The sequence below is a fragment of the Neovison vison genome, chromosome 3 (genome assembly GCF_020171115.1).
Source record: "Neovison vison isolate M4711 chromosome 3, ASM_NN_V1, whole genome shotgun sequence".
Taxonomy (NCBI): domain Eukaryota; kingdom Metazoa; phylum Chordata; class Mammalia; order Carnivora; family Mustelidae; genus Neogale; species Neogale vison.
The window spans coordinates 218,951,210-218,977,849 of NC_058093.1; the positions used below are offsets into that span (position 1 = coordinate 218,951,210).

General features: G+C 52.2%; 1 protein-coding gene across 9 annotated transcripts in view; it reads left to right on the forward strand.

Moving 5' to 3' along the window:
- ASCC2 (activating signal cointegrator 1 complex subunit 2) overlaps window positions 1–21,845 on the forward strand; it is a 65,203-nt gene extending 43,358 nt beyond the window's left edge. For 5 of the 9 annotated variants that reach the window (XM_044243950.1, XM_044243948.1, XM_044243954.1 and 2 more), the window contains 12 exons: window positions 4,528–4,602; window positions 5,022–5,129; window positions 5,261–5,407; window positions 5,559–5,636; window positions 7,060–7,240; window positions 8,797–9,011; window positions 9,894–10,013; window positions 15,916–16,009; window positions 16,091–16,221; window positions 16,768–16,867; window positions 18,359–18,438; window positions 18,889–21,845. In XM_044243950.1, coding sequence (XP_044099885.1) covers window positions 4,528–4,602; window positions 5,022–5,129; window positions 5,261–5,407; window positions 5,559–5,636; window positions 7,060–7,240; window positions 8,797–9,011; window positions 9,894–10,013; window positions 15,916–16,009; window positions 16,091–16,221; window positions 16,768–16,867; window positions 18,359–18,438; window positions 18,889–19,060 — 1,501 coding nt within the window. In that variant the 3' untranslated portion in view covers window positions 19,061–21,845. The remainder of the gene's footprint in view (window positions 1–4,527; window positions 4,603–5,021; window positions 5,130–5,260; window positions 5,408–5,558; window positions 5,637–7,059; window positions 7,241–8,796; window positions 9,012–9,893; window positions 10,014–15,915; window positions 16,010–16,090; window positions 16,222–16,767; window positions 16,868–18,358; window positions 18,439–18,888) is intronic. The other 4 variants (XM_044243953.1, XM_044243955.1, XM_044243951.1 and 1 more) reach the window with 3 other exon arrangements.
- The last annotated feature ends 4,795 nt before the right edge of the window (window positions 21,846–26,640 follow it).

The following is a 26,640-nucleotide window of genomic DNA, read 5'->3' on the forward strand; positions in this document are numbered from 1 at the left end:
ATCATAGGACCCTATGATCATGACCTGAGCAGAAGGTACATGCTTAGCGACTGAGCCACCCAGGTGCCATGGAACCTGCGTTTTAGAAGCATTTCCCCCCGCTTTTTTTTTTTGTTTGGTAAGATTTTATTTATTTATTTGACAGAGCAGGAGATGCAAGCAGGCAGAACAGCAGAGGGAGAGGGAGAAGCAGGATCCCCACTGAGCAGGGAGCCCAATGTGGGGCTTGATCCCAGGACCCTGGGATCATGACCTGAGCCGAAGGCAGTCGCTTAACCAACTGAGCCACCCAGGTGCCCCAAGAGTTCCCATTTTTGGCTAAGAACTAGATAAGGGAGGGACGCCTGGGTGGCGCAGTTGGTTAAACGACTGCCTCCGGCTCAGGGCGTGATCCTGGAGTCCCGGGATCGAGTCCCACATCAGGCTCCCAGCTCCATGGGGAGTCTGCTTCGCTCTCTGACCTTCTCCTCGCTCATTCTCTCTCTCACTGTCTCTCTCTCTCAAATAAATAAAATAAAATCTTTAAAAAAAAAAAAAAAAAGAACTAGATAAGGGAGAAAAAAAACCCAAGTTCAGTTCCTTGGTTTCAAAGCCCCTCTCATGGGCAGGCACAAAGGAGTAACAGATCATAAGAAGTGGTCTGAGGTGGGCGTCTTGGGGGCTCAGATGGTTAAGCTGATGGTTGGCTTGAGTCATGATCCCAGGGTCCTGGGATCGAGTCCCCGCATCGGGCACCCTGCTCAGCAGGGAGCCTGCTTCTCCCACTCTCTCTGCCTGCTGCTCCCCCTGCTTGTGCTCTCTCTTGCTCTTTCTCTCTCCCTATCAAATAAATAAATAAAATCTTTAAAAAAAAAATGGGTCTGAGGACTTCAGCATCTGGTCTCGAGCAGAGCACACTCAAAGAAACAAGCAGATAAGCTCACATGTGGGGCTGGCTGCTGTGGCCATATTATGAAGCACTCCGGGAACACAGAGGAGGGAGGCAAAATTCCATCTGGTGAAGTAAGAGGTTTCATGATGGCCTTTAAGTGAGAATGGACAGGAACCTTCCAGACGGAAGGATTACTCCAGCAGGCAGAATGAGGGTAAGAAACCCCAAAGGGTGTCCAGGGAGAGCCAGGGAGTGGAGTGGGATGAGGCAGGGCCCAGAGCAGCAGGAAAAGGAGCAGCTAACAAGAGACACTCTGGAGAGGTTGGTAAAAGCTGGATTGTGAGGATCCCTGACATCACTGGCAGGGAGTGGGGCCTCTATTCTTTAGGCAATAGGGAGCCACTGGGAGCTTTTATCCAAAGGAGTTATAGAAAGATCCTGCCAGGATGAGGAAAGATGTAGGGAGGGAGACCCTCCTTGCACACTTAGCTTCACAGGCATCTGTCTGTTCCTTGTGCAGCGAGAAAGGGGTGCACAGTCCTGGGCTGGTAACCTGCATGTTGCCTGGGAACGATGTGGGGGTGGTGCTGGCCTGTTCTCAGTGGCCTCTGGCTGTTACTCTTGCCAGACATCTCCCCAGCGTTTGCAGGAGCTCCTGGGAGCTGCCCAACTCTGTGCGCTCAGCCACCAGTCCATTCAGTCGTTTTACTCACCCATTCAACAAACATGTATCTAGCACTGACCTGTGTCAGAGAGGGCAGCTGGTGTTCTGACCCCTCCTGGGTCCTCTCAGCTCGAGAAGGTCGAGAAAGTCGCACGTGAGGACTAATCAGCCTCCCAGAGGTTGTTAGAATAAAGCACCAGTCGGCACGCCTCCTGAAGAAAGGTGTTAGGATAGGCCTGTGGCAATCCCCGCTCCCCTTTTTTTAAGATTTTATTTATTTATTTGACAGAGGCACAGCGAGGGAGGAACACAAGCAGGGGGAGTGGAAGAGGGAGAAGCAGGCTTCCAGCTGAGCAGGAAGACCTGATACGGGGCTTGATCCCTGGACCCTGGGATCATGACCTGAGCAGAAGGCAGAGGCTTAACAACCATGCCACCCAGGTGCTCTGCCATCCCCTTTTTGAAAAGGTATCTTTTCTCATGGTTAAAATGGCAAATGCTCATAGGAAATTTGGAAAATCTCCAAAGGTAAAAAATTAAAATCACTATGAGGGATCATGCTATTTTTAGGATTTTGAATCCTGCTTATCTTCACTTACATAGGCATTTTCTTTCATTTTCCTTTTTTTTTTTTTAAGTAAACTACCCCTAGTGTGGGGTTCAAACTCACAACCCCACGATCAAGAATCACATGCTCTACCGACTGAGCTATCCAGGTGCCCCCATAGGCATTTTCCTGTTTTGTTAAAGCATCTTCCCAAACATGGTAACAGATTGCTTTTGAAAGGGTCTGTGTAAGCAGAGGGTAATTTTTGGAAGAACTGACTTTCCTGCAAGGAACAGTAAAGGACGGGGAGCGGCTCCACCCATGTCAGAGTGAGGAGGGAAGAAGAAAGGAAAACAGGGTTGACTACAAGTGACACTGCCTTTGACCCACAAACAGCTCCGGGCTGGCCCAGAGTGTTCTCACTGTGTCGGAGGCCAGGAACGCCCGGTGAGCAAACGCAGCCATCTCAGTGCCTGCAACTTTCTAGAAGGGTCTACAGCCACCAAACAGCTCTGTAGCTAATCCTCTCAGGACAACCTCCTTCCTCCCAGATATCCTCAAGTATATCTGAGTAACTCTTTGTCACATAATTTTACGAAAAAGTAATACATTCACGTGGCTCAAAACTCAAAATATATAATGAGGGGCACCTGGCTCAGTAGAGCATGCAACTCTTGATCTCTAGGTCATGAGTTCAAGCCCCACATTTGGCGTAGAGCTTACTTAAAATAAGTAAAACCAATAATAATAAAAGTAAAGTGTATATATGAATACATAAAATGCACTCTACCTCTTTCCCTTCCCCAGTCCCATTTTCACACTCCACCATTGTTGTTAGGGATTTTTGGTGGCATTTTCCAGAGATACACATATTACATATTACCCCCCTCATCCTTTCATTTATTTATTTTTTGAAGATTTTATTTATTTTATGGAGAGCACAAGCAGGGGTGGAGGCAGAGGGAGAGAGAGAATCTCAAGGAGACTCCCTGCTGGGCGCAGAGCCCCGTGTGGGGCTCGACCCCACACTCCTGCAAATGAGACCTGAGCTGAAACCAAGAGTCAGATGCTTAACGGACTGAGCCACCCAGGTGCCCACCCCCACCCCCTGCCTTTTAAATTAACTGCTGATCTATTATGAGTACTATATGTACTGTTTGCATTTTATTTAATTAAATAATTCATTTGTTCAGCGATAGAAGTTTATTTCTCACAGTTCTAGAGACTGGATACATTTTATTTTTCAAATTAATGTGTGTCAGGACACAAAGCAACCTCCATCTTTGGTGCAGCTGGATAGAATTCCGTTGTACTGTATGGAACACCAGACCCCATAGACTGACCTTCAGATTTTTTTCAGTTGTTTGCTATTCCAGAAAAATGTTACAAAGAATAGCTGCACATACATCATTTTGCACCTTTGCAAGTACATCTGAGGAATATATTCCTAGAAGTAGAATCACAAGAACAGATGGTTTGTATATTTTAAATTCTCCTTGATCTCGCCAAATGGCCCCCCAAAAGGGTTGTTCCAGTTTACCCTCCCACCAGCCATGTATCCTGGCAACACCTGAATCTGCTTGGGCCAGACTGCCCCCTCTGTCTTTTTCTGGGTGCCATGCCGTGGGCCTAGAAACCCTGCCTCTTTGGGCCCAGTTACCCTCTGCTGTGTACGGGACTACACTAGCGTAGAAGCTGCCAGAATCCAGCCAGTGGGTAGTAAAGTGTTTGCAGAGTGCCTGCTGCAAATTCAGCAGCGTTTCTAGGCCCTGAGGTTACAGTTCTGGCTTCAGGAAGCCTAAGATGTTCAGAGGAAGAATTTGACCACAGAAGAGAGGCGGATACATTTTAAGTTGTAAGGGTAACATATATTGGGTGCTGGGCACCTAGTTCCGGGAAGGAGTTATAACATGGGTGAGCATCACCAGGAAGTGTGTGGCTGGGACAGGGAGTTGGAATCTGAGTTGGGAAGAGGGTAGGTGTGATGTAGCTGAGGTGAGAAGCAAGGTTGGCTGCTCCGTGCCGGCTATGCATGGTACCAGAGAGAGTTGTTAAGAGTTCGATGTCGTGGGAGGTGGGGAGCTCCTGGCAGGTTTGAGCAAACAAAAAGAGTGATCTCATTTGTTTTGCAAATCTCAGTAGTTCTGAGGAGCTCTCTCGTTGCTCTGTGAGAAGGAGCCTGTCTGGGCCTCAGTTTCCCAGGTGAAAGGGGACAGGAGCTACAGGTCACTTCTTAGGTGGCTCTTCCTGGACCAGCCACAGTGGGGCCCGATCTGGGGTGAGCTTGGGGAAAGAGCCGGGCTGGTTCCAGGAGCAAATTGCTGTGGCGACAACTCGGGAGCAAGAAATGGGCCTTTCCCCTTCCCATGGGTTGCTGTTGATTTTTCTGAAGAAGTGTGGTATTTAGGAATTAACCCCACCCTCTCCCCATGTGTGCCTTCACAGACTGGCTTCCTTTTATGAAATCGCAATTCCTGAACTGGAGTCCGCAATGAAGAAGAGGAGGCTTGAAGACAGCAAGTGAGCAGGGGACAAAACTAAGTGCCTTGTCGTCAGGGAGAGAGAGGCCCTGCTTTCCCCAGGCTTCAGCATCCCCATCTCTAAGAACGAGGGGGTAGCCCCATGGAGTGTCCCGGCCTAGCAACCTCCCAGCCCCAGCATCCTAGGCTTTTCCCCTCCGCTGTTGCTCCAACCTCTAGTAATCGTAGTAATCCACCGGTTTCCCACCCACTGTTTACAGAGAAGCAGCCAGGGAATCCACTGGCCTCTGGGGGCCTGTAGCCTTTTGCCAACTGCTATCCAGAGCGCTTTGTGATGCGTTCTCAGCCCTAGGGAGGGACACCTGCAACTGTTGAGAATAAGCTCCCTCTGGGCCTTTTTAATCTCCTTAATCTCTATATATTTTTTTCCTTCTCTCTCTCTCTCTCTGGCCTTCAAAGGCTGCTAGGGGACCTGTGGCAGAGGCTATCCCATTCTAGGAAGAAGCTACTGGAGATTTTTCACATCCTCGTAAACCAGATCTGCCTCCTCCCTGTCCTGGAAAGCAGGTAAGTCCTTGGGAGCAGCTGCCTAGGTGGCTAGCCCAGCAGAGGTATACCCCTCTCTTCCTCTGCCCTCTTCCTCGTTGAGCCGAGATGGGAAAAAGAGACCCGTGCCTCTTTCCTCTCATTGGCCTGAGGCCTTGCAGAGGAGCAGGGAGGGAAGTTCCAGATCATTTGCATCGAGCGAGCTCATCTGCCCTGCTGTCCTGTTCCAGCTGTGACAACATTCAGGGCTTCATTGAAGAGTTCCTTCAGATCTTCAGCTCCTTGCTGCAGGAGAAGAGGTAAGTGCAGCTGAGCTGGGACCGGTCAGCACGAGGCCTTACATACTACAGCCTCTGCTAAATGCTTATCCTGGTCTGAGGTTCTTGGTTGGGCAGCAGACCAGTGCCCCTGTTGCCCCAGCCTTGTCCCTTCTGTCTGCTCCCTGGCCAGCAGGTTCCTCCGGGACTATGACGCACTCTTCCCTGTGGCCGATGATGTCAGCTTGCTCCAGCAGGCCTCGGCAGTCTTGTATCCTTCTCCCACAGCCTCTGGGACAGGACCTGGCCTGACCAAGTTGGAGATGGGCTGCGAGGACCCTGGGGAGCAGAGGGAGGTTTAGCTCCAGAACCCACGGGTCAGCCAGCTACAACCCACGGGTCTCCAGAATGCCCGCCAAAGTCCCAGCCCCTGTCTCTGGAGGAGATGACTACTCTGGTCCTCAGAGCTGGATGGGGTCAGAGGCCTGCATTCTGCAGGTGTTTACTGAGTGTCTGGGCCTGTGTGACCAACATGGACTCAGCCCTTCTCTCACAGACCTCCTAGCAGGAGGGGAGACAGACAAGGAAACAAGCAAGCTCGGGGTAAGGCTATGAGACAGAAGTGCTGTCCGAGCTGAGAACAGCAGAAGAGAATGGAGGAGGCCAAGACCAGGACTAAGTGTTCCCAGTAGATGGAGGACAGAGAGGCCCTTCTGAGGAGCCCTGAGACATTTTGTGTGGCTTGGGGGTGTGGGGTCCGGGGGACCGGGGTCTAGCAGGAAGAAACTATGACGTGGTAGGTGAGCAGACCTGCATGGCTGGTCTGCATGGCTCTGTCCTACAAGCACTGGGGTGTCACGGAAAGGTGTGAAACGGGGAGTAAAAGGGTCAGTTTTATACTTTGGAAAAGCTCTATCTGGCACAGGGAAGAGAACAGACTGGCCTGGGACCTCTGTGAGGCCCAGGGGCTGGTGGGGATGCTGTGGCTGGCATCCAGGTGTGGCCAATGGGAGTGCGGTTTAGAAGGGGTGGAAGGGCATCTAGGGCAACACTCAGACGTCGGGCTTGGCAGTGCTGGAGTGGTAGAGAGTGAGGAAGGACAGGGAAGAGGGCCTGTGGGCCATGTTGGAGGCTGGGTTAGGTGGCTCAGGCCACCTCAGGTATCGCCTCAGGGATACCCGCTGGGCCCCCCACCTTTTTTTTTTTTAAAAGATTTTATTTATTTGACAGATCACAAGCAGACAGAGCAGCAGGCAGAGAGAGAGGCAGAAGTAGGCTCTCTGCTGAGCGGAGAGCCGGGCCCCCAGCCTTTGTAGGAAGCCCTCAGCTAGTTGGGAGGAGGCCGGGTGGCAGGACCCACATCAGGCCCTCCTCCTAGGGGTCAGTGCAGAGGAGGAGCTGCTGGCTCCCTCAGATATCACATCCCAGAGTGCCCCTGGCCCTGTCTTCATCCAGATCTGCTTTCTGCTGAGTGTGAGGCACTGGGTTTTAAGGCCAGGATGGTTGTGGCCTGACCTGCTTCCCCACGCAGCCCAGGTGCCCATGATGCCCACTGGGTACAGTTCAGATAGCCCCTAACACAAGTCACAGGGTCAGGTGCGGGAAAGGGATTGAGAAACTATGCTGCCTCAGAGCAAGGGAGGCAGTGAAGGCCCCCGCCCCCAAGAGAGAGACGCCTTAACCCGTGTCAACAGGGACGAAACGCGGACTGCCTACATCCTCCAGGCCGTCGAGGGTGCATGGGAAGGGGTGGACCGTCGGAAAGCCACAGATGCTAAAGACCCGCCAGCGGCTGAGGATCCTAATGGGGTCATTGCACTGGCAGAGCCCGTTGGGGGACCATCCTCACGTCTGGAAAACTCAGAGGAAGACGAGGTGTGTGTCCGCAGCGGTGTTTTCACCGGCTTCCCTTGCCCTTTCCAGGAAATCTCTCCCCCTACTCTGTTACCGCTCTCAGAGAAAAGGGTTTCTTTTGGAATTGACAGCCTCGAGCTGCCTTTGGAAAGTCCTGCAAGTTGCTTCAGCTGCCAAAACCCCAGTTTTTCCCCTCTAAAGTGAAGTGCTGGAGCTTTGGGAAATCCTTCCTGGAGCGCTCCTCTGAGCAGATCGCCGCAGCACTACTTCGGCTGCAGTGGAGAGCTGCGCCTGGTCTCACTGCTTGGCCAGCCTGGATTCCCCGCCAGAGCACAGCACAGCTCCACTGAGCGAGTTTCGAAGCCCCCAATCTAGCACTTTCTCTCCAGGCTTTTCCAGAACTCACCCAGTCTACAGCTGTACAGATGGGCCACTGAGCCCAGGACTCTTCCCTGCATGTCGGGAGGCTGTGTGATGTGGGGATCAAGGCCACCCAGTCTCTGGGGTCCGGCAGCTCAGGGGTGTACCCGGCTCCTGCCACTCACCAGCCGTGTGGCCGTCACTCCCTTCTAGCCTCTGTTCCCCATCTCTAAGTGAGGACGGTCACCATCCCTGCCTCCTCGAGTTTGTGGGGATTCCCAGAGGGGTTGTGTGGAGCACCCCAAACCCAGCCAGCCCTCTGTGCTCTGTTAACAGATGCCATTCTCCTTCCTGTTAGACTCAGGCCCATGACTGCCACAGGGCCTTGGAAAATGACAGTCTTTTTCCACCTTTCCCGCACTCTTCCCCATTTGGGCTTCTTAGCAGAGATATGGACGATTTTTTTTTTTTTAAAGATTTTATTTATTTATTTGACAGAGACCACAAGTAGGCAGAGAGGCAGGTAGAGGGGGAGGAGGAAGCAGGCCCCCCACCAAGCAGAGAGCTTGACACAGGGCTTGATCCCAGGACTCTAAGACCATGACCCGAGCCAAAGGCAGAGGCTCAACCCACTGAGCCACCCAGGTGCCCCTGACATGGATGATTCTTATTGTTGTTTGTTTGATTTACAAATTTTCTTAAAAGGAATATAATCAAAGGGGAGCAGCTCCCCCATGGTCCAGGGCTGGTGATTGCCATTCCTCTCCAGTGCTGTTCCTCTCCATCAACTTGTTAGAGCTGGCTAAGGACGAGTAGAGGCCACGGCCATTTACATAGTGTCTAGTTTTCTCCATGCACTGTGCTTGGTGCCTCGGGTGAATGATTCTCTCCGAGCCATCTGAGACAACCCCATGAGGTGTGTGGTAGTAGGCCTATTTTATATGGAAGGAGCTCGGGTTCAGAGAAGGGAAGCACCCTGCCCAAAGTCACACAGCTGGAAGTAGCTCTGCCAGTAAGTCACAGAACCCTCCTTTTCCCAGGGGAGGAATGAAGACTTCAGAGGCCTATGTCACTTGGCTGAGATCCTTGGCCCGGGTATGGCAGGGCCAAGACTCACACCAGGTCCCCCGATTCCTAGTCCTGTGCTTTTCAGGGCCTGTGGCCCTCTCACCCACCTGGCCCGGTCTTCCCTGCCTTCACTCCAGCTTTCTCCACAGTGCATGGGGGCAGCAGCTGCCCTGGTCCCTCCCGTGGGTGGTGTGGAACTGGATTCGCTCATCTCCCAAGTGAAGGACCTGCTTCCGGACCTCGGTGAGGGCTTCATTCTGGCCTGCCTGGAGCACTACGGCTATGACCCGGAGCAGGTGATCAACAACTTCCTGGAGGAGCGGCTGGCCCCAGCCCTCAGCCAGCTGGACCGCAGCCTAGACAGGTGGGAGAAAGAGGTGGGAGGTGGCTCCTGGTGCCCAGGCTGTGGCATGGCCCTGGCTGGAGGCACTCTGGGGGTCTTGTCTGGGCCCCTTCTTGGCTTCTCTGCTTCCCCCTTCTGTGCCAGAACTCAGTCCTCTGTCTCTTGCCCATGGTAGCGTTTACCAGCCATGTAAATGATGGCCTCCTCTGGAAAACCTCAAAACTTTAGGTCCCTGGGGGGTCCTCATGGGCCCCATGCAGGGCGGAGAGTGTACACAGCAGCACCTCACTGGAGCACCGATGTGGCATGTGAGAAGGGTTGCCGAGCCTTTCAGAGTGCCAAAGTTTCTGGCCTGCCCCTGTCATTGTCACCTTTCTAGTCAATTCCCAAGGGAGGATGGCCAGCGCTTCTCACTTTCCTCACACCTCCCTTTCAGAGTTTGGCCCACTGCTTCTCAGAAGGCCCACAGGGCCGCAGTGATGGGTATGCAATTGGGTGTTTCTCCCATGAACAAATTACGTTTTTTGAATGAATGAACTTAGCTCCATCTCTGGACAAGTTCCTTAACCACTTTGTGCCCATTTTACAGAGGAGGACACTGAGGCACAGAAGGGTTGAGAGTTCTTAGGGACCCATCTTGTCAGACTATTGCAAGTGTTCGGAGAGGGAGGGAATTTTGAAGAAAATCCATGTGACCAGCCCATGGGACCGAGAGGGAGCCTTGAGTGAGGGATGGCTGTGTCCCCAGGGAGGGGCCAGATGGAGCAGTGCTTTAGATCGTGTCTCTTGTTGAGGGGGAGTGGAGAATCTGATGGAGGTAACGTGGTGGGTGTCCATAGGGCACAAGGTAGGTATCAGCTTACCAATCAGTCCCCCTTAAATTGATTTCTGGGTCACTTCCAGGCAAGTGAAGCCAGACCCGACTCCCCTGCTGACATCTCGTCACAACGTCTTCCAGAATGACGAGTTTGACGTGTTCAGCAGAGACTCAGTGGACCTGAGCCGGGTGCACAAGGGCAGGAGGTGAGTACAGGGGGCTGGGGGGTACCAGGCCCCCCTACTCTATATGTGCAGAGAGAAAATCAAAAGACAGTAAGGCCTCCGTCTTTATGGAACTGGCCTGAGTTTCAGTTTAGGGTCTGCCTGAGAAGTCCAGGACCTCTGTACTCCCAGCAGGCAGGGCCAGCTTCTACACTTGATCTTAGCCAAAAGGCCGAGAAGCGATAGGGTCAGCTTCTCTAATGGTTACGTGTTAAGCTCTGACTCTGCACGGGGTGGTTTTTAAATGAATCCCCTTGTGGATAGCAAAAGGCCAGAGGAAGCTAAGATGTCCCCCTCCTCCCTTCTTATATCTTTGGATGTGTCAACCGTCAAATCTTTGGACAATAGAGCCGAGCGGTACTTCTAGAAGCTGCCCCTCCACGTGATTTTCTCTGTTCTGTAACAAAATGAGAAAATTAAGGGCCTATACTGAGTTTTTCAGAGGGTGAACGCATTCTATTTTAAGGCCTTTCTACTTATTTTTAGTGTATGTCCTTTGTACTTTTTTGGGATTGAAAAGCCCATTTATGATTTATTCATTCATTCAACAAATATTTGCCTGGCGCTTACGGCATACTAGGGCCTGGATTTATTAGGTGCTGGAGATGTAAGTGGGCAGTGAAACAGACACGTCCCCTGGCCCTATGGAGTTTGCACTAATCAGTTGTTCAAACAAGCAGAGTAACATTGTAGATCTAACAGGCACTATAAGGTGAAGGTGTACGGACTTCCAAGCTTCCAGTAAGGGATTTGATCTGCATAGGAAGGCTCCTCTGAGGAAATGACATGGGACCAAGAGCGGAAGGATGAGGAAGGGTCAAAGGGTCAATTCTGAAAAGAGCGGGCAAGGAGAAAATTTCCGGCAGAGTAAACAACAGGGACGGTGACCCCGAGATCGTGGGGAGCATGGTGATGATCCGTGAGCTGACACATTTTATGCTTTGGAAAGAGGACCTGGCTTTGGAGTAGAGGCCCATTGGAGGGACCACGAGTCAGTAATGATGATGGTTCAATAGAAAAGGCAAAGTAGGACATTGACAACACTGTGCTAGTCCCCAGGGTTTCTTTAAGTGGCATTGGTTCATGAAATCTGGGAATCTGGGAACTGCAGGACAAGTACAGGCTACCCCCATCTCTCTCCCTCATTATATACATAGGGAGACAGTGAAGTTTATAGAGGGGCAGTGAGAGACCTGCCCCGTTCTTATGATAGGAGCCTCAGCGGCAGAATTGCAAGCTTCTTCTTCAGTGAGGGCCCCATGCGGCTTCCTCTCCCCAGGGCCATCTCATGCTAGAAGCTCAGCTGGCCGATGGCTTCGGGGAGCGGGCACAGGGCAGCTATAAAGCCATCTGGCTGGCTGGACAGGAAGCAATTGTAAACTGCTTAGTCACACACGTTGCGACATCCCCAGATCCCGGGCTAGAGATGTTGTCCTGCATCAGCGGCCACTGTTCCAGACCAGCATGACCCTCGCAGCTCCTGCTGTGGAAAAAGGGGCAGATGAGGAGGGCTGTGCCTTGCTCTGAGGGTACTCCAACCCTCTGGGCAGAGAGACTGGGCGGCAAATGTTTACCAAACTCATGAGGTTGGGTCGCCTGGGGGCTGAGGATTGCAAAGAGGCAAAGCCTCCATTTATGCATTCATTATTTATTTATTCATTCAGCAAATATTTATTAAGTGATTTACTAGCTCCAGATCCTGTGCTAGACACCAGGGAGACAAGGTGAGCAGGGCACTCGGGGCCATGCTCTCAAATGGCACAGAGACCGTGGGAAAGACTCAGGCCATTAAACGAGTAGCAACAGAGTGAGAGAAGTGCTAGGGTGGGGCATACAGGGACCGCAGTGGGGACGCCTGTCCTAACCTGGGCAGGGCAGTCAGCAGGCACACGAGAAAAGTAGCACAAGGTAGGTCACACTTGAGTTAAAAGGTAGGTGTGTGGTTAAATCAAATAGCTGCACTCAGTGGCTCAAGTAATAGGGAAATCTCTTCCTGGCATGACAGGGAGTTACAAGGTAGGGCAGTCTAGGCTTGGTTAACCTGTGGTACAGCCTCATCATCAAGGAAACATCTTTGCCATCTCTTGGAGCTAGTTCCTTTGAAGCCACTAGGCGGCTGCAGCTGTTTCAGCCGCGACCTCCAGAAGTGACAGTGCCAAGAGGAAGTCTGGACCAGATCTTCCTGTATCTCTTTTAGAGACCAGGAAGCCTCCCAGAAGTCTCCAGACTCTGGTCTCATCCCAGTGGGGAGCTGGGTCACAGGGCCAAGGTCCAGGCCTCTAGCAGAAGGGGGAAAGGTCAAAAGACCTGAACCAAGTGAGGGTCTGTTAGGAGTGGGGTGTGGTGGACGATGGCTGTTGGGTAGATGCCAGGCACATGGGCCAAATGAAGGAGGCAGAGTGTATAAGGTGGGGTCCCATAACTCCTTTGGACTAAACTCATAATCTAGAAGATTATGAGTGTTTTCCCTCAGAAAAGGGTCTCTGGCCAAAAAAATGTCTGTGCACCTGGCTTCTTAGAGAGGCGCAGAGCCCATTAGCATGTTAAAGGCCCTGACAAGTCCTGCAGTGAAAAGAAACAGGATTCACTTTGTTGAGCTCAGTAGGTACCAGGTTCACTTGTAGTCATCATCTTATTTCATCCCTGGGATGTAGAATTAAGACTTGGCAAGAATAAGAGGCTTACTTGTGATGGATCATACAGCTCAGGAAGTTCCTGAGCAGACTAGAGTTGGTAGACCTGTATTCTGGCCCTGGCTCGGCTGGCAAAAGCTGGGTGACCTTGGGAAAGGTGCTATGCCTTTTGGGACCTCCATTTCCTCGTCTGCAAAAGGAGGGATTTTTTGCCTCCTCAGGTCCTTTAGGAGTTCAGAGGTGGGAGTCATCCCCCAAGGGCCAGTTGGGCCTTGAAGGATAGGCTGGAAGAAGTGAGGAGGGGGAAAGTGGCTGGGCTTCAGGGGAGCCCACATGGTCCCTGGGCTCCCTGTCATCTTGTAAGAGGCCAAAGAAGCACCTGCTCCAAAGTGTCTGAAGCCACTGTCGCTCGTGTTTCCAGACTTGACTGGAGTTCTGGGCCTCGGATGGGTCTCTTCCTGGCTGGCATTCATTGCCCCTGACTTTTCCTTCTTGGCTCTAAATGGGGTCATGTGGCCGAAATTGCACCTCCCTGGATGGGATACCCAGGGCACCAGGCTCCACTCTCCCTGCATGTGTCCTCTCTAGGACTCTGGGTGGGCAGAGTTGTCAAGGCTTTGCTGGCCCTGTCAGGGAGCCACATAACCAAAGGCCTACAGTGGGACCTTATGCACAAGAACCAGGGACTGGAGAGACCAGGAGCTGTGGGGTGTGGCAGAAAGGACTGTGACCTCTCTCATTCATCCCTGGACGCCTGGCTCAGCACAGGTCCTAGCACCTAGTAGGCCCTCAGGAAATATGTGTAGAAAGAGGGGATGTGCTCCTTCCACTGGCGCCAACTACTTGGATGAGCTCGGGCCCCTTTGCCTTGCTCCCCTCTTCTTTCCTCTTTAGCCCCCAGCCTGATGAAGAGGACCAGGTAAGGGCTGGGCCCAAAGTCACAGGCCCCCTTTCTTGGCATGATATGAAATTTTCCTGTGGACCAAGAATTTTCCCTGATCTAGATCCAGTGCTCCCCAATGCCCCCCGCCAAGAGCCTCCATTTCCTCTCCTTCCACCCCCACCCCCGCTAGAGCCCCCCAAAGCCAGAGGTCATGTTTCCTTTCTCTGTGTTCCTAGGGCATGCTTACCTTCATTCAGCACATTTCATGATAGCTGCTGTTTGGTCGTGACCCTCTCTAGACTATGAGTTCCATGTGCCCAGATCCAGACCTTACTCTTTTCTTGTTTTTTAAGATTTTATTTATTTATTTGACGGAGATCACAAATAGGCAGAGAGGCAGGCAGAGAGAGAGAGGGGGAAGCAGCCTCCCTGCCGAGCAGAGAGCCTGATGCCTGGCTCGATCCCATGACCCTATGACCTGAGCCGAAGGCAGAGGCTTTAACCCACTGAGCCACCCAGGTGCCCCAACCTTACTCTTTTTTGATTCTCTCTCACAACTCAGCCTTAGTACCCTGCCTGCCACATAGTAGGCCCTTAGTAAAAACTACTGAAAAAAGCCAAATCCTGACCTGCCCCAGGCTCCCAGGCAGACAGCCCGAGTGACGCAGGCCCCTGTCCCTCCCTGCATCAAAAGCCAGTTAATAGAAGATTTTTATGGAAGCTGCGTATGACTTTGTACCTCTTTTTCTTCTTTTTTTTACCCCCCCCCAACCCTTGATACCTTCCAGAAAACCGATTTCACAGCTAAGCTGGATTTTCTTGCCTGGCATCTCATATTGATTTTCCCCTGCAGGGCTAGAAACTACATTCCACAAGCCTGCTATGTGTCTGACAAGCCAGGTTTTTCTACGGATTTGCAAAGCCACAGTTAAGAGGCCTGAGTCCCCACTGAGGCTGTGCTTCAGTTCACAGATCTCAAGCACATCCCTCTCCCCTCCACCGTGCCTGAGTTTCCTCACCTGTGATATATAACAGGAGTTGAACTTTTGGACTTTTTCTTCCAGTGCAATCTGACGTGGAAGATTGAACTGTAGAACAGATAGAAGGCTACCGTGAGGAAAGCAGGGGTGCAAGGAAGAAGGCAGCTACCCCTGCTCTCCCCTCACCCCCCTGAGGTCTCCTGTGGCTCCCCTGAGCTTAGTAAATGGGCCACATGTGGCCTCGCTCTTTCTTAAATTTTTTTTTAATTTTTTAAAGATTTTATTTATTTTAGAGAGAGACAGCATGAGCGGGAGGGGCAAAAGAAGAGAATCTCAAGCAGACTCCATTCTGAGCATGGAGCCTGACCAGGGGCTTGATCCTGGGACCCTGAGATCATGACCTGAGCCTAAAGCAAGAGTCAGGGGCTTTAGACTGTGTGCCACCCGGTGCCCCTAAATTTTTGTTTTTTACTTTTTAATTTCTTTTGTAGATTTTATTTATTTACTTGGCACAGAGAGACAGCTAGAGAGGGAACACAAGCAGGGGGAGTGGGAGCTGGAGAAGCAGGCTCCCTGCTGAACAGGGAGCCCAACACAGGGCCGATCCCAAGACCCTAAGATCAGGACCAGAGCGGAAGGCAGACTCTTAATGACTGAGCCACCCAGGCGCCCCTAAATTTTTGTTGTTTTAAAAGGTTCAAATAATCCCAAGCCCGACCTAGGAGTAACCATTGTCATTTGACAGGGGACTTAATAGCTTTTTGTGCATTGACATGTAAATTATAATCTATGTGCTCATAGGAACACATAGTTTTTCTGGTTTGCCTTCTGCTTTTTATACAGCTGGGATCTTACTGCATACATTTTTCTGTAGCTTACTCAGGAGTAAGTCTTAGAATTCTTTCTGCATCAGCACAAATAGATGAATGTCATTCTTGATAACAGCTGCGCAGCGTTCTATAATATAGATGTGGCACATCATTTGACCATTTCACCTGTGATGGACACTAGTTGTTTTCCATTTTTCACTGTCACAATCAACGTTGAAAAGAAAATTCCCCATCAGACCTCTTTATGCACCTGGCCAGCAGTTACCTAGGGTGGGTGCCTCTGAGAAGAATTTCCCAGCCGAAGGGTGGGCATGTTTTACATGGCAGCATCACTTTTGGGATGCCTTCCAGAGCAGCTGGACCAGGTCACAGGGCCACCAGCAGCAGGGACAACCGACCTCCATCCTGCCGCCCATAGCCCCGCCCCCCCTTTGACACGGCTGCTTGTCAGTTTGCACCAGCCCAAGCCCGTGGTGCGTTGGACACTCACGCTCACAGCCTCCAAGGCCTGATGGTTTTCCTTCCTCTCTCTGCGCCGTCCCCGCTTGCCGACGCCAGGAAGGAGGAGAACACCCGAAGCCTGCTGAACGACAAGCGGGAGGTGGTGGCTCAGCGGCAGCGCTATGAGCAGTACAGCGTGGTGGTGGAGGAGGTAGGGACCCCAGGCCTTTGCGGGGCGGGGGGGAGAGGGAGTAGGCCGGCCCCCGGCCCATCGGCCCCACACTCCTTGCAGGTGCCCCTGCAGCCAGGCGAGGGCCTGCCCTACCGCGGGGACGACTACGAGGATGAGTACGACGACACCTATGATGGCAACCAGGTGGGCGCTAATGATGCGGACTCAGATGATGAGCTCATCAGCCGGAGGTGAGGCTTCGGGGCGCTAAGAGGGCGGAGTTTGGGGGCGGGGCCAGGGGCGGGGCACAGCTGTGTTCCCGAAGCCTCTTGTTCCTACAGATGGGGAAGCAGAGGCCCCGATGGCATTAGCAAGTCAGTGGTAGAGCCAGGGCTTAAACTGAGCCCTTTTGACTCCTGGTGCAGTGCTCCCTCTAGCCCCAGACACCCCCTCAGCCAGTTGGTCCAACCCATCCCCAGTGGGGCAGCATTTATTCGGTTTCATGCAGTCCTTTCAGATTGTTCTTAAATGCAGAAAGCTCTTAGCCATGGAATCTTAGATTTCCCAGTGTGGATAAAAACAGAGCTGTCCAGCTCAGCCTCCCCTAAGCCTCCGCCTCAGATTCTGGTACTCTCAGACAGTCTGGGGGCTGGAGCAAAGCTGGCTTAAAAGCACCCAGCCGCCTGAACCCATCCCCATCCTGATATCCCCTCTCACCCAGACCCATTGCCTCCTCCCCGAGGCTCCCTTTCAAGGTCTAATCCAGTCTTTGATCTACTTTCTCTCTAAACCCTCAGGCCCTTCACCATCCCTCAGGTGCTGAGAACCAAAGTGCCCGGAGAAGGGCAGGAAGAGGATGAGGAGGAGGAGGAGGAGGCTGAGGATGAGGCCCCCAAGGTACCGCCTTGGCAGGTGGCAGATGAAGGGCAGGGGGCGGTTCTGAAGGGCAGATTGGGGCCACTGCGCCCCTGCTTGCCTGCAGCTGACTTTGAGGCAGCCTCACTGCCCGGGAGAAGAGGGGTTCCTCTGAGCCTAGGATGTCTGCTTGGAGAGTTGCTGGCTTGGAACTCACCTTTACTGCCCAGTGTGGGCTTAGGGGACAGGTTAGAGGCCAAGCCTTTGAGCTGCTGGGTTTGTCAGGCCCATGAGCCTGGGGGCTGAAAGAGGGACAGCTCTGGGCCACCATGCTCAGGATGGCAGTTCTTCGATTTGTTTGTTTTTTTTTTAAAGATTTTGTTTATTTATTTGATTTGTCAGAGCAAGACAGAGAGATAACAAGCACAAGCAGGGAGAGAAAGCAGGCAGAGGGAGAAGCAGGCTTCCTGCTGAGCAAGGAGTCCAATGTGAGGTCGATCCCAGGACCCTGGGATCATGACCTGAGCCAAAGGCAGACGCTTAACCAACTGAGTCACCCAGGCATCCCAGGATGGCAATTCTGAAACTCACAGAGATATTAGAGCCCAAGGGCCCTTGGAGGTCATCTGGGCTGGTGGGTTTTTGGCAGCTGAACTTTTTCCTCAAATGAAACCTCAACTAGAACATCAACATATAAAACAGGTTAAGGGTGGTGTTGCTCAGGTTGAACAGAGTGGCACCCTGGGACCCCTGTATCCCCTCGTGCCCTCCCACCAGGGTGACAAATTCTCATGCATCCAGGCCTGGCTCCGGAGGTAACGAGTAGCAGAGACTGCCAGAGACCGTGGCTGGTGGGGCAGAAGCACACATATACCCTGTCTGAGGGGTTTCTCAGCAGAAATGGAGGCCCAGAGCTTCCAGGGCTTTCTCTTCTTCCCAGGCAAGCCATCAGCCCAGATTTTTCTATAAAATCTTTCAGTTTTTGAATGTTATGGTTGCACTTGTTTGTGTTTCTTTTTAAATAGTACAGACCGTGAAAGCCCGTGTGTCATCCTTCAGTCCCAGCTCTCCCCACTGCTAGTCCAGGCTCCTTTGCTTATTGGCAAAAAAAACGGACTTCAGGAGTGGGTACTCCGGGAGCACCCCGGGGGCGGCCCTAGAGTGAGGACCAGGCAGTTCCCAGGGGCAGCTCTCTTGGCCTTCAAGGCCCTGTGCGGCCTCTCGTGGTGGCCATCCTGTCCCTCATTTGTCATCCGCACGCCCATCTGTGGTCCACCTGCTCCACCCTTTGTGTAGGAAGCCTTCGTCCCTTTAGCGTCTTCTAAAGGACGAGAGAGGCTTCTCTTGGAAAGCTTGGACCCAACAAGGGTGGCTGCATTACAGGGCTTCGCCCTGCCACTCTGTGGCGTCCCCCCGCTCCTGGCCCAGAGGCGTCTACAAGATTCAGCCAGGTGCAGCTTCACAGCTACGTGAGGCTTGGTTAAATGGGGCTGCTCCTGACTCTAGATTTTTTTTCTCCCCTCCCCTCCACAGCCCGATCATTTTGTGCAGGACCCTGCGGTGCTGCGGGAGAAGGCAGAAGCCAGGCGGATGGCCTTCCTTGCCAGGAAGGGGTGAGCATTTTGAAGAGCTGTGTCTGGGGGGAAAGGGGCCTTCTGGGGGGAAGGGACCCATCTGGGGAAGGCTCAGCCAAGCACCTAGTGTGTCACGTGTGTTAGTTTAATCCTCACGACAGCCCCATGGCGTAGCCACTTTATTATCATCCTCATTTTACAGAGGAAGAAATAGACCCATCCCCATCCCCGAGCCCTCCTCTCCTTGCTGTGGAGAGCCCACAGCTGGTCCTTCCCGCAGAGAGGGACCCATCTGGAGGCAGGGTTCAGAGAAGAGAATTCACCAGACACAGGACCGGCCAGAGCCCCCAGAGCCCTTGTGGGGCTCCATTTCTTCTCACTTGCAGTGGTACAGGGTTGTCCTGGCCCCAGCTGTGTGTCCGCTCCCAGGGACCTCTAAGAAAGGCAGTGGGCTCTTCCCATTCCCTGGGTGGCTTGTTCCTCCCTTAGGTACAGGCATGACAGCTCGACGGCAGTGGCCGGCAGCCCCCGGGGCCACGGGCAGACCCGTGAGACAACCCAGGAACGCAGGAAGAAGGAAGCCAACAAGGCAACGCGAGCCAACCACAACCGGAGAACCATGGCTGACCGCAAAAGAAGCAAAGGCATGATTCCATCCTGAGGCCCCCCTGTCAGGGCCAGCTGGGAGGGGGCAGCAGCAGACCTGCCAGGCTGAGTTACTATAGCCTTGGGTCTCCTCACCCGTTGGCCTCCTGCCGGGGCCCCAAGTTCAACTCCACCCCTCAACAGCCTCAGCTTCGCAGCCCCTGAGAAGGCCGCCTCGTCGTCCACCAGCCAGCCGTGAGCGCCTTCTTGCAGAACACACAGTGCCTTATCCCACAGTGGAGGAGCCCCTGGGCCCAGCGAGCAGGCAAAAGGGATGGGGACAAAGCCCCAAGGCAAGCCTCACAGACCTCATGCAGCAAGACACCACTTCTCTTGGTGGTTTCCTTCCCGGATGGCAGGAAGCCTGTAAATTCAAAAACAAAAACAGAAAAGGCCTGCAAATAAAGTTTTTGACCCTTTCAAGCAATGATCCATGAGTGCCCCCAGCCTGCTCCCCCTGTATCCCATTCTTCAGTGACAGCCACCATCAGGAGAGTGAGAGAGCAGGGTGGTCGCCCGCTCTGCTCATCAGCCTGGCTTGCTTGCCTCTCGCTTTAACCCCTCCTGAGGTTGCCCTGCTTTGTTGTGTGGCCCTGAGCACATTACTCCCTCCTCCGAACCTCTAGTCCCTGCTTGTGGAAAGAAGAGATGAAGGTGTGAGGCCCTCTGGTCCCCGACATGCTCTCATTCAGTCCCTGCCACCTCCACACCTAGAGGGAGGGAGTATTTCCAGCCCTGTGGTGTAGGTGAGGCGCTGAGAGCTGGAGGTGCCTGCCCAGGCAACAGGCAGGGGGGTTGGGGGAAGAACAAGGATCAGACCCTCAGTCTGACCGCTGGCCTTTATAGAGTCCTAGACTCCCATAGGTGGTGTCATTGCCATCTCACAGCTGTCCCGAGGACACTTGTCCAATAGCAAATCCAATACCAGAAGTCAGATCCTCCAGAGTCAAGGAGTCAGAGACCAGAAGACGCCTGTGAAGGAGGTCCGTGCCAAGACCTGTTGAAGGACTTGGGCCTAGTTCCTCAAAACCCCACCCGGCTGTGGTCAGTTGGTTGATAGTGTGGCAGCAGGTGCCAGGCATCCCGATTCCTGGTCTCCCCTCACCCCCAGATTGTTGCTGATCAACAGAGGATCGAGAGTGCGGTATTTGCCGGCCTGATCCTCCCCAGCCCAGCCTGGAGTCCATCCATGGGAGCTAGGGCCCCTGCCCAGCTGGACCTTGACAAATCACCCGAGATGCTTGTGTAATTTATTTGCACGTGGTTTGGATGAGTGTCCGGAGCAGCGAGTCAGACAGGCACTTGACGAATTGGTTTTGTTAGGTCAGCCGCACAAGTGAAAATCAATAGCAATTCCTCTGAGTCACGCCAGTTCTCTTGGTGCATTTGAGATGCAGACCAGAGAGGGGATCAGTGTCTTCCCCTCCAGCTGCTGGATTAGCTGAGATCGGGCTCGGGTCAGCCACTCTGACAGGCAGCAGGAAGACTCTGTTTCCTCCCAGAGGCCTTTGCCAGGGACCACACAGGTGAGGGTCATTTCTTTACTGTCTCCCTGAGCTCCTCAGACCCAGCTCTTGGCCCTGGAGCAAGGCAAGGTGAATTGGGGGAGTCCTGGGCTTTACCCACCTTAACTGTTAACTGTTCACACAGCCCTTCTCGCCTTCATTTTGTCATACGTACCTCCTGACCTCTGGGAGCGGCGTTCGGGCCTCACCTTGGCATCCCAGTCTAAAGGATTAGAGAAGACAAATGATTTTTCAAACTTTCCAGAATGTACTGCCAGGTCAAACTTGATCTCCCTTGAAGAACTATTCTTCCTCATTGCAGGTCTTGAGGGCGCCCCCTTCAGGGATGCTTTGCAAACACCTCACTCAGGACTCCTCCAGAGCAGTGCTGGCAAACACAACCCTTCGCCTCTCAGGGCCTCAGTTTTCCCATCTGCAAAGTGGGTACATTGGGCCAGGTGAATGGTTTCCACTTGGTGTCAATTAAATCCTCTGAGGAGGCCCCAAGGTTTAAGATGGGCAATGGCAAAAGTGTTACAAGTGAAGTGGGGTAGGAGCCCTGTACCCTGCTCACTTGATCCCTGGGCCCCACCACCCCACCACTGCTCCTAAGCAGGAATTTCTAAGTGCCTTCTCTGCACCCTGTTAGAGAACACAGCTATCACAGGCATTTCCCAGGAAGCTTTTACGACCCAGTGCCTCCAAGAGGACTTAGGATTTCTAGTGCCATTGTTTCTAGCTCACGAGGGGCACTGATGGCAAATGTGTCTGTCTGAACAGGGCTTCTGGGCCTCTGTGAGGTGCAGAGGGCAGGGCAGGGCCTGTCATTGATTTAAAAAAAAGGGACCCAGGAGCCCAGGGAGGCAAGTTAGCAGTGGAGCCTAGATGCAGGTCGGTCCTTAGCCCCAGGTGCAATCCGGAAAAGGAAACGATTAGCAGGAGCCTGCCTGTCCCTGTCACACCGGGAGCTTGGGTTGAATAATGCATAATGCAGAGAGGGAGACCAAGAACCACAAATAAAAATAAACCCACCAAAAATGCAGGGGGTGGTTATGGAACCCCCTACTTTAAATGATGTCAATGAACACTTGGTAGCAATGTGAGAAAATATTGAAGAGTAAGTTTGTTGGTGGTGGTGATGTTTTTTAAGAGAATGAACTGGATGGTAATGCTCCACGATTGTGAAGATATTTTTGGAAAACTTCGTGTACAGACTGTCTGGAAAGCAATGTGCATAAATGAAAATGACAGTAAGACCATGATATTTGTAATGAGAATAAAAGCGCTTACCGAGTACTCACCGTGGCCAGTTTTCTGCTGGACTCTTTCCTTGTGTTATCTTGTCGAACTCACACCAGGTAGGTTCAGATGAGAAAACCAAGGTCAGAGAGGGCAGGTGACCTGTCTAACGTTCCACACTTACCACATGACCAAGGAGGGCTTCAGGCCCAGGATTTCCTAAAGCCCACGCTTCTACCCCTATGCCACGTGCCATCCTTTCTTTCCCCACCTCCGCATCCTTGTCACTAGTGTTTTTTTTTTTAAAGATTTTATTTATTTGAGAGAGAGACAGTGAGAGAGAGCATGATCGAGGAGAAGGTCAGAAAGAGAAGCAGACTCCCCATGGAGCTGGGTGCCTGATGCGGGACTCGATCCCGAGACTTTAGGATCATGACCTGAGCCGAAGGCAGTTGTCCAGCCAACTGAGCCACCCAGGCGTCCCATCACTAGTGTTCTTAAACAAAGAAAGAAGAAAATATAAGCCCAATAGCTATAGGACAAGAGGATGGGAAATCCCAGTTCATCAGACCTTTTTTTTTTTTTTTCACTTTGTTTTCAGATTGGTTTGTCCTTTCCTCTGTGTGTCCAGTCTGCCGCGAAGCCCACTGAATGATTCTTCATTTTTATGTCCAGGGGAAGCAGAGAAAAGGCTTGCGGGGCGGGGGTGGGTGGTGAAGAGAAAAGAGCTCTCTCAGCAGAGATGGGGACAGCAGACCCTGAGGAGCACAGAGGCCTGGGAGGGGGCAAAAGGGTCCAGGGTGAATATGGAAGAAGGGTGGGAAAGAGGATGGGAGCCCCAGAATTAGGACCACAGGCCAGGCCATGGCCCAGACATTTGTCCAGAGCAGCTCCCAGTGTTAACTGGCTGTCCTCAGGGCTTGGGGCATGGACAGTCAGCCTGGTTGGGAGGATCAAGGGAGGAGAGGCTAAATGCATCCACTCAACACATGTTTACCAAGATCTACTAGGTGCCAGGCACTGAGTCAGGCATGTGTGAGAAAGACCAGCCCCTCAGCCCCTGCCCTCGTGGAATTCACAGTCCAAGGTGGGGTCTGGATGTTAAGACATTTTCGGAAAGTGATTTAGTCACAGTTGTACTAAGCCCTAATAAATGAATGAAGAAACGAATAGACAAGATGAACAGAAAAAAGCCAAGAGCAAAGAGACTTTCCAGAAGCAGCAGGTAGTGGGGGTGCCTGGGTGGCTCAGTTGGTTAAGCGTCTGCCTTCGGCTCAGGTCATGATCCCAGGGTCCTGGGATGGAGCAAGGAGTCAGGCTTTCTGCTCAGCGGGGAGCAGAAAAAAAAAAGCGGGGAGCCTGCTTCTCCCTCTCCCTCTCCCCTCCATGCCCCCTACTACCTCTGGCTCTGTGTCTCTCTCAAATAAATAAAATAAAATCTTTAAAAAAAAAAAAAAAGAAAAGAAGCAGCAGCAGCAAAGGGTAGTGGTCACAGTGTCAGGCAGCAGCTGGGAGTCAACCAGGCTAAGTCAGTGAGGTTCATGGGGACTTTGCCCCACCTCCCAAAGAAGGGAAGACATGGAAAGAATGGAAGGTGAGGAAGAGAAGGAAGGAGAGTGGCCCCCCTTCCAAGGAACATGGCTTCAGGAGGAAAAGAGAGCTGAGAGGAGAGGAAGGAGCCTTGGAACCCAGACTGTTTTTTGTTTGTTTGTTTGTTTGTTTGTATTAAAGATTTTTATTATTTTATTTATTTATTTGACAGAGATCACAAGTACACAGAGAGGCAGGAAGAGAGAGAGGGAGAGGCAGGCTCCCCGCTGAGCAGAGAGCCCGATGCGGGGTTCAATCCCAGGACCCTGGGATCACGGACCTGAGCCGGAAGGCAGAGGCTTTAACCCACTGAACCACCCACACACCCGACCCAGACTGTTTTGATGGGATGTCTAGAAGGAGGAGGGGAGGCACCAAGGCTCTAGAAGATGTGCTTGGGGGAAGGCTAGTCCCCAGTAGGAGCTCCCCAGGTCAGCCTGGTGTTCTGTCCCAGCTAGATCTCTGAGTGCTGGGGCAGGAGAAAGGGACCTTGGCTATGGCCTGAGACTGGTGTTGGAATTCTGCAGCCTGAAGAGAGGTAACCAATGTAATCTAAAGGTTACTATCTCAGCCCTGGGGGGTGGGGGTGGGTTGGTGTGTGTGTCTTAAAATGAGAATCAAATTCTGACTTCGCATCATACTAGAAATTCTCTCCCAACAATCGATAATCATCAAGAGAATTTCACACAGCTGGCAGACCTCGGAGAGCCTTAAAGGGCATTTTGTCCAGTTTCTCAACCTATTTAAACCCCCAGCCTTCCCCCACAAGTCTCGGACCCTGGGATTTCAGTTACCCCACCCCCACTCCCAGGAGTCAGGGAGGTTCGCCCTGCTTGAGAATTCACTGGGCTTCCAAGGTGCTCTCCCAGCCATGGAGGTTATATCTTCAAGCTTTACTCGCTGCGGTCTGAATTACCAAAACAACAGGCACTTAATTCTAGGTTTCCCACTATGAAATTATGATATTGAATACGCCTTTTCTGGCTGCACAAGCCCACCCTCAGCACTCTGGCGGGTCCCTTAAGTGCTCTGCCATTCCAAGGTGGGTAATTTGGGTTTTCTTCTGAAAGTGGTTTTCGCAGAAGGGCCAGGCAGAAAGGGAGCCCTTCAGTGGGATGAGGGCCAACATGCCCGTCCATTTAGGAATTTTATGGGCAGAGCTTTCACGCAGGCTCCTGCCCCCATATTCCATCCTGTGGTCTAACATGCTTATATTGTGTTCTTTCACGTGCACGTTTGCAGGCCTCAAGAGTCCATCATTTTTATTGCTATTTTATTTTTAAAGCATGGCAAAAAGAGCACTGGACTGAGGGTTGGGAGCCTAGGGTCTAGGCCCTTAGATTTCAGCATGCTTTGTGACCTTGGGTCAGTTCCTTGTCCTCTCTGGGCCTCAATATCTTCTTAGAGGAAATTCCCTCATCTCTCTTGCCTCATGAGCATGGGTAATTGTGAGGGTCAGCTGAGATCATGCTGGGTGGGGGCAGAGGGCACTCTGAAATTGGGGAATCTTGTTCAAAGGGGAGAGGAGAAAACCGATGGCAGTTTTCTGGCTATGTTGCATTTGGGGCAGTTTCCTCTTCTCTCTTTTAATCACCCTGCCAGAAACTTCTTTGCACAAATCACCAATTTCCAACCGGCACATTTCCCATGGAATGCCAGGGTCCCAGGGCCAGGAAAAGTTTGAGAGCTACCACTGTCTGGATTGCTGCTGACCATTCTCCCTGGAAGGAGAGAATCAGGGAATGGCCTGAACTCTAAAGCTTTTGGCTCCATGAGCAAGTTCTGTCATGGAACAGCCTCCTCCAAAAGGCCCCTGCCTCTAGGGGAGCCTGGGAACTCTCACACTGGGACCCCTCTGGCTGGTGAGATGGTTGCCCCTTTCTCCTGACTGGTCTACCAGATGCCACAGATGGGCAGAACGCACCCCAGGTCCAGCTGGCCAGTGTCACAGGAAAGCGGCAACAGACCCATTCCGCGACCCGCCACAGGGGTGTTTGCAGCCTGTCCCAACTTTAGAGTCTACACGGGAAGGCACTGGCTCCTCTCCCAGAGTAGTAACTCAGAGTAATATGCAATGGCCAGGGGCTTATTTGGGTTTTGCCATTTAGAGCAGGAGCTGAGCTCTGGGGTTAGAAGCAAGCTGCTAGCCTCAGCCACTCTCCGGATTTGGGACTCTGAGCGAGATGGCCTCATTTTTCTGAGCCACGGTCGTCTCTACACTGAGATGTTGGCAGGATGGCTGAGGTAAGGTATATATACAGTGTTGGCCCATGGTGAGGCAGGCACACGAACTCACAGGGCCCTGCTCAGTGGCACCCGGGAGAAGGGGGTGGGTGCCTTCCACCAATGCCCCAGTCAGATTTCCATGCAGCCCACCTCTCAGCCTCTTAGCACGGCTGCTGTGACTCCTGTATGGCACTCCTTCCGGAAGCTTCTGGGCTCAGGGTGATCCAGACACACAAGAGAAGACAATTGGCACAATCCACCCTAGTTAGTGTGTGATGGGTGCCCTGGGAGCACAGAGGAGATATCCTGCTCAGCTTTGTGGGACAGGAAATTACCATGAATCCTTGAAACAAAGCCAGGTGATAGGTGTGATTATATAAGCCTCATTTAGAGGTTCAGCCAGTTGCTCATGGCTGAGCAGTGGCTGATTCAAGATTCAAACCCAGGTTTACCAGCCTCCAAAGTCCATTATTTTCAGCCTCCTGGTTTTCCTGCTTCCTTATAGCTTGACACTTAACTCCATGCCTGGTTAGCTCAGCATGGAAAAGAGGACCTATCACCTCCTTTGTTCTAAACACCATACTTCAATGAGTACAACTTATAATCAAGTCATTCCATTAACAGAGATGAGAGCGGGAAGTTGGGCAGGATATATTTTCCAAATCTCCACTTTAAAATAGTTTTCCCTGTCTGCAAGCGGAAGGAAGGGCTACTCCTTAGAGGGTCTAACTTGAAGGAGGTGTTTCATTAGGAAAGATTAGTGAGCCCAGGAGATAAGACACTGCGCAGACTTGCAGCCCCAGGGCAGGACGTAGCCTCTCTGTTGGAGGCCTGGACCGAGGGAGAGAGGATTGTGCTCAGACTTCTGCAAAGGAGAAAGACAGACGAAAGCAGATAGGAGTCGGTTGTGTGGTTAAAGGTGTGGGGAAGAGATAAGGACCCTGGAGGAATGCACCAGTCAGCTGGAGTTTAAAACAGTGTTAGAGACACTAAAAACAAGATGTATCATAGGACAAGCAAGGGAGCTCAAGAGGGT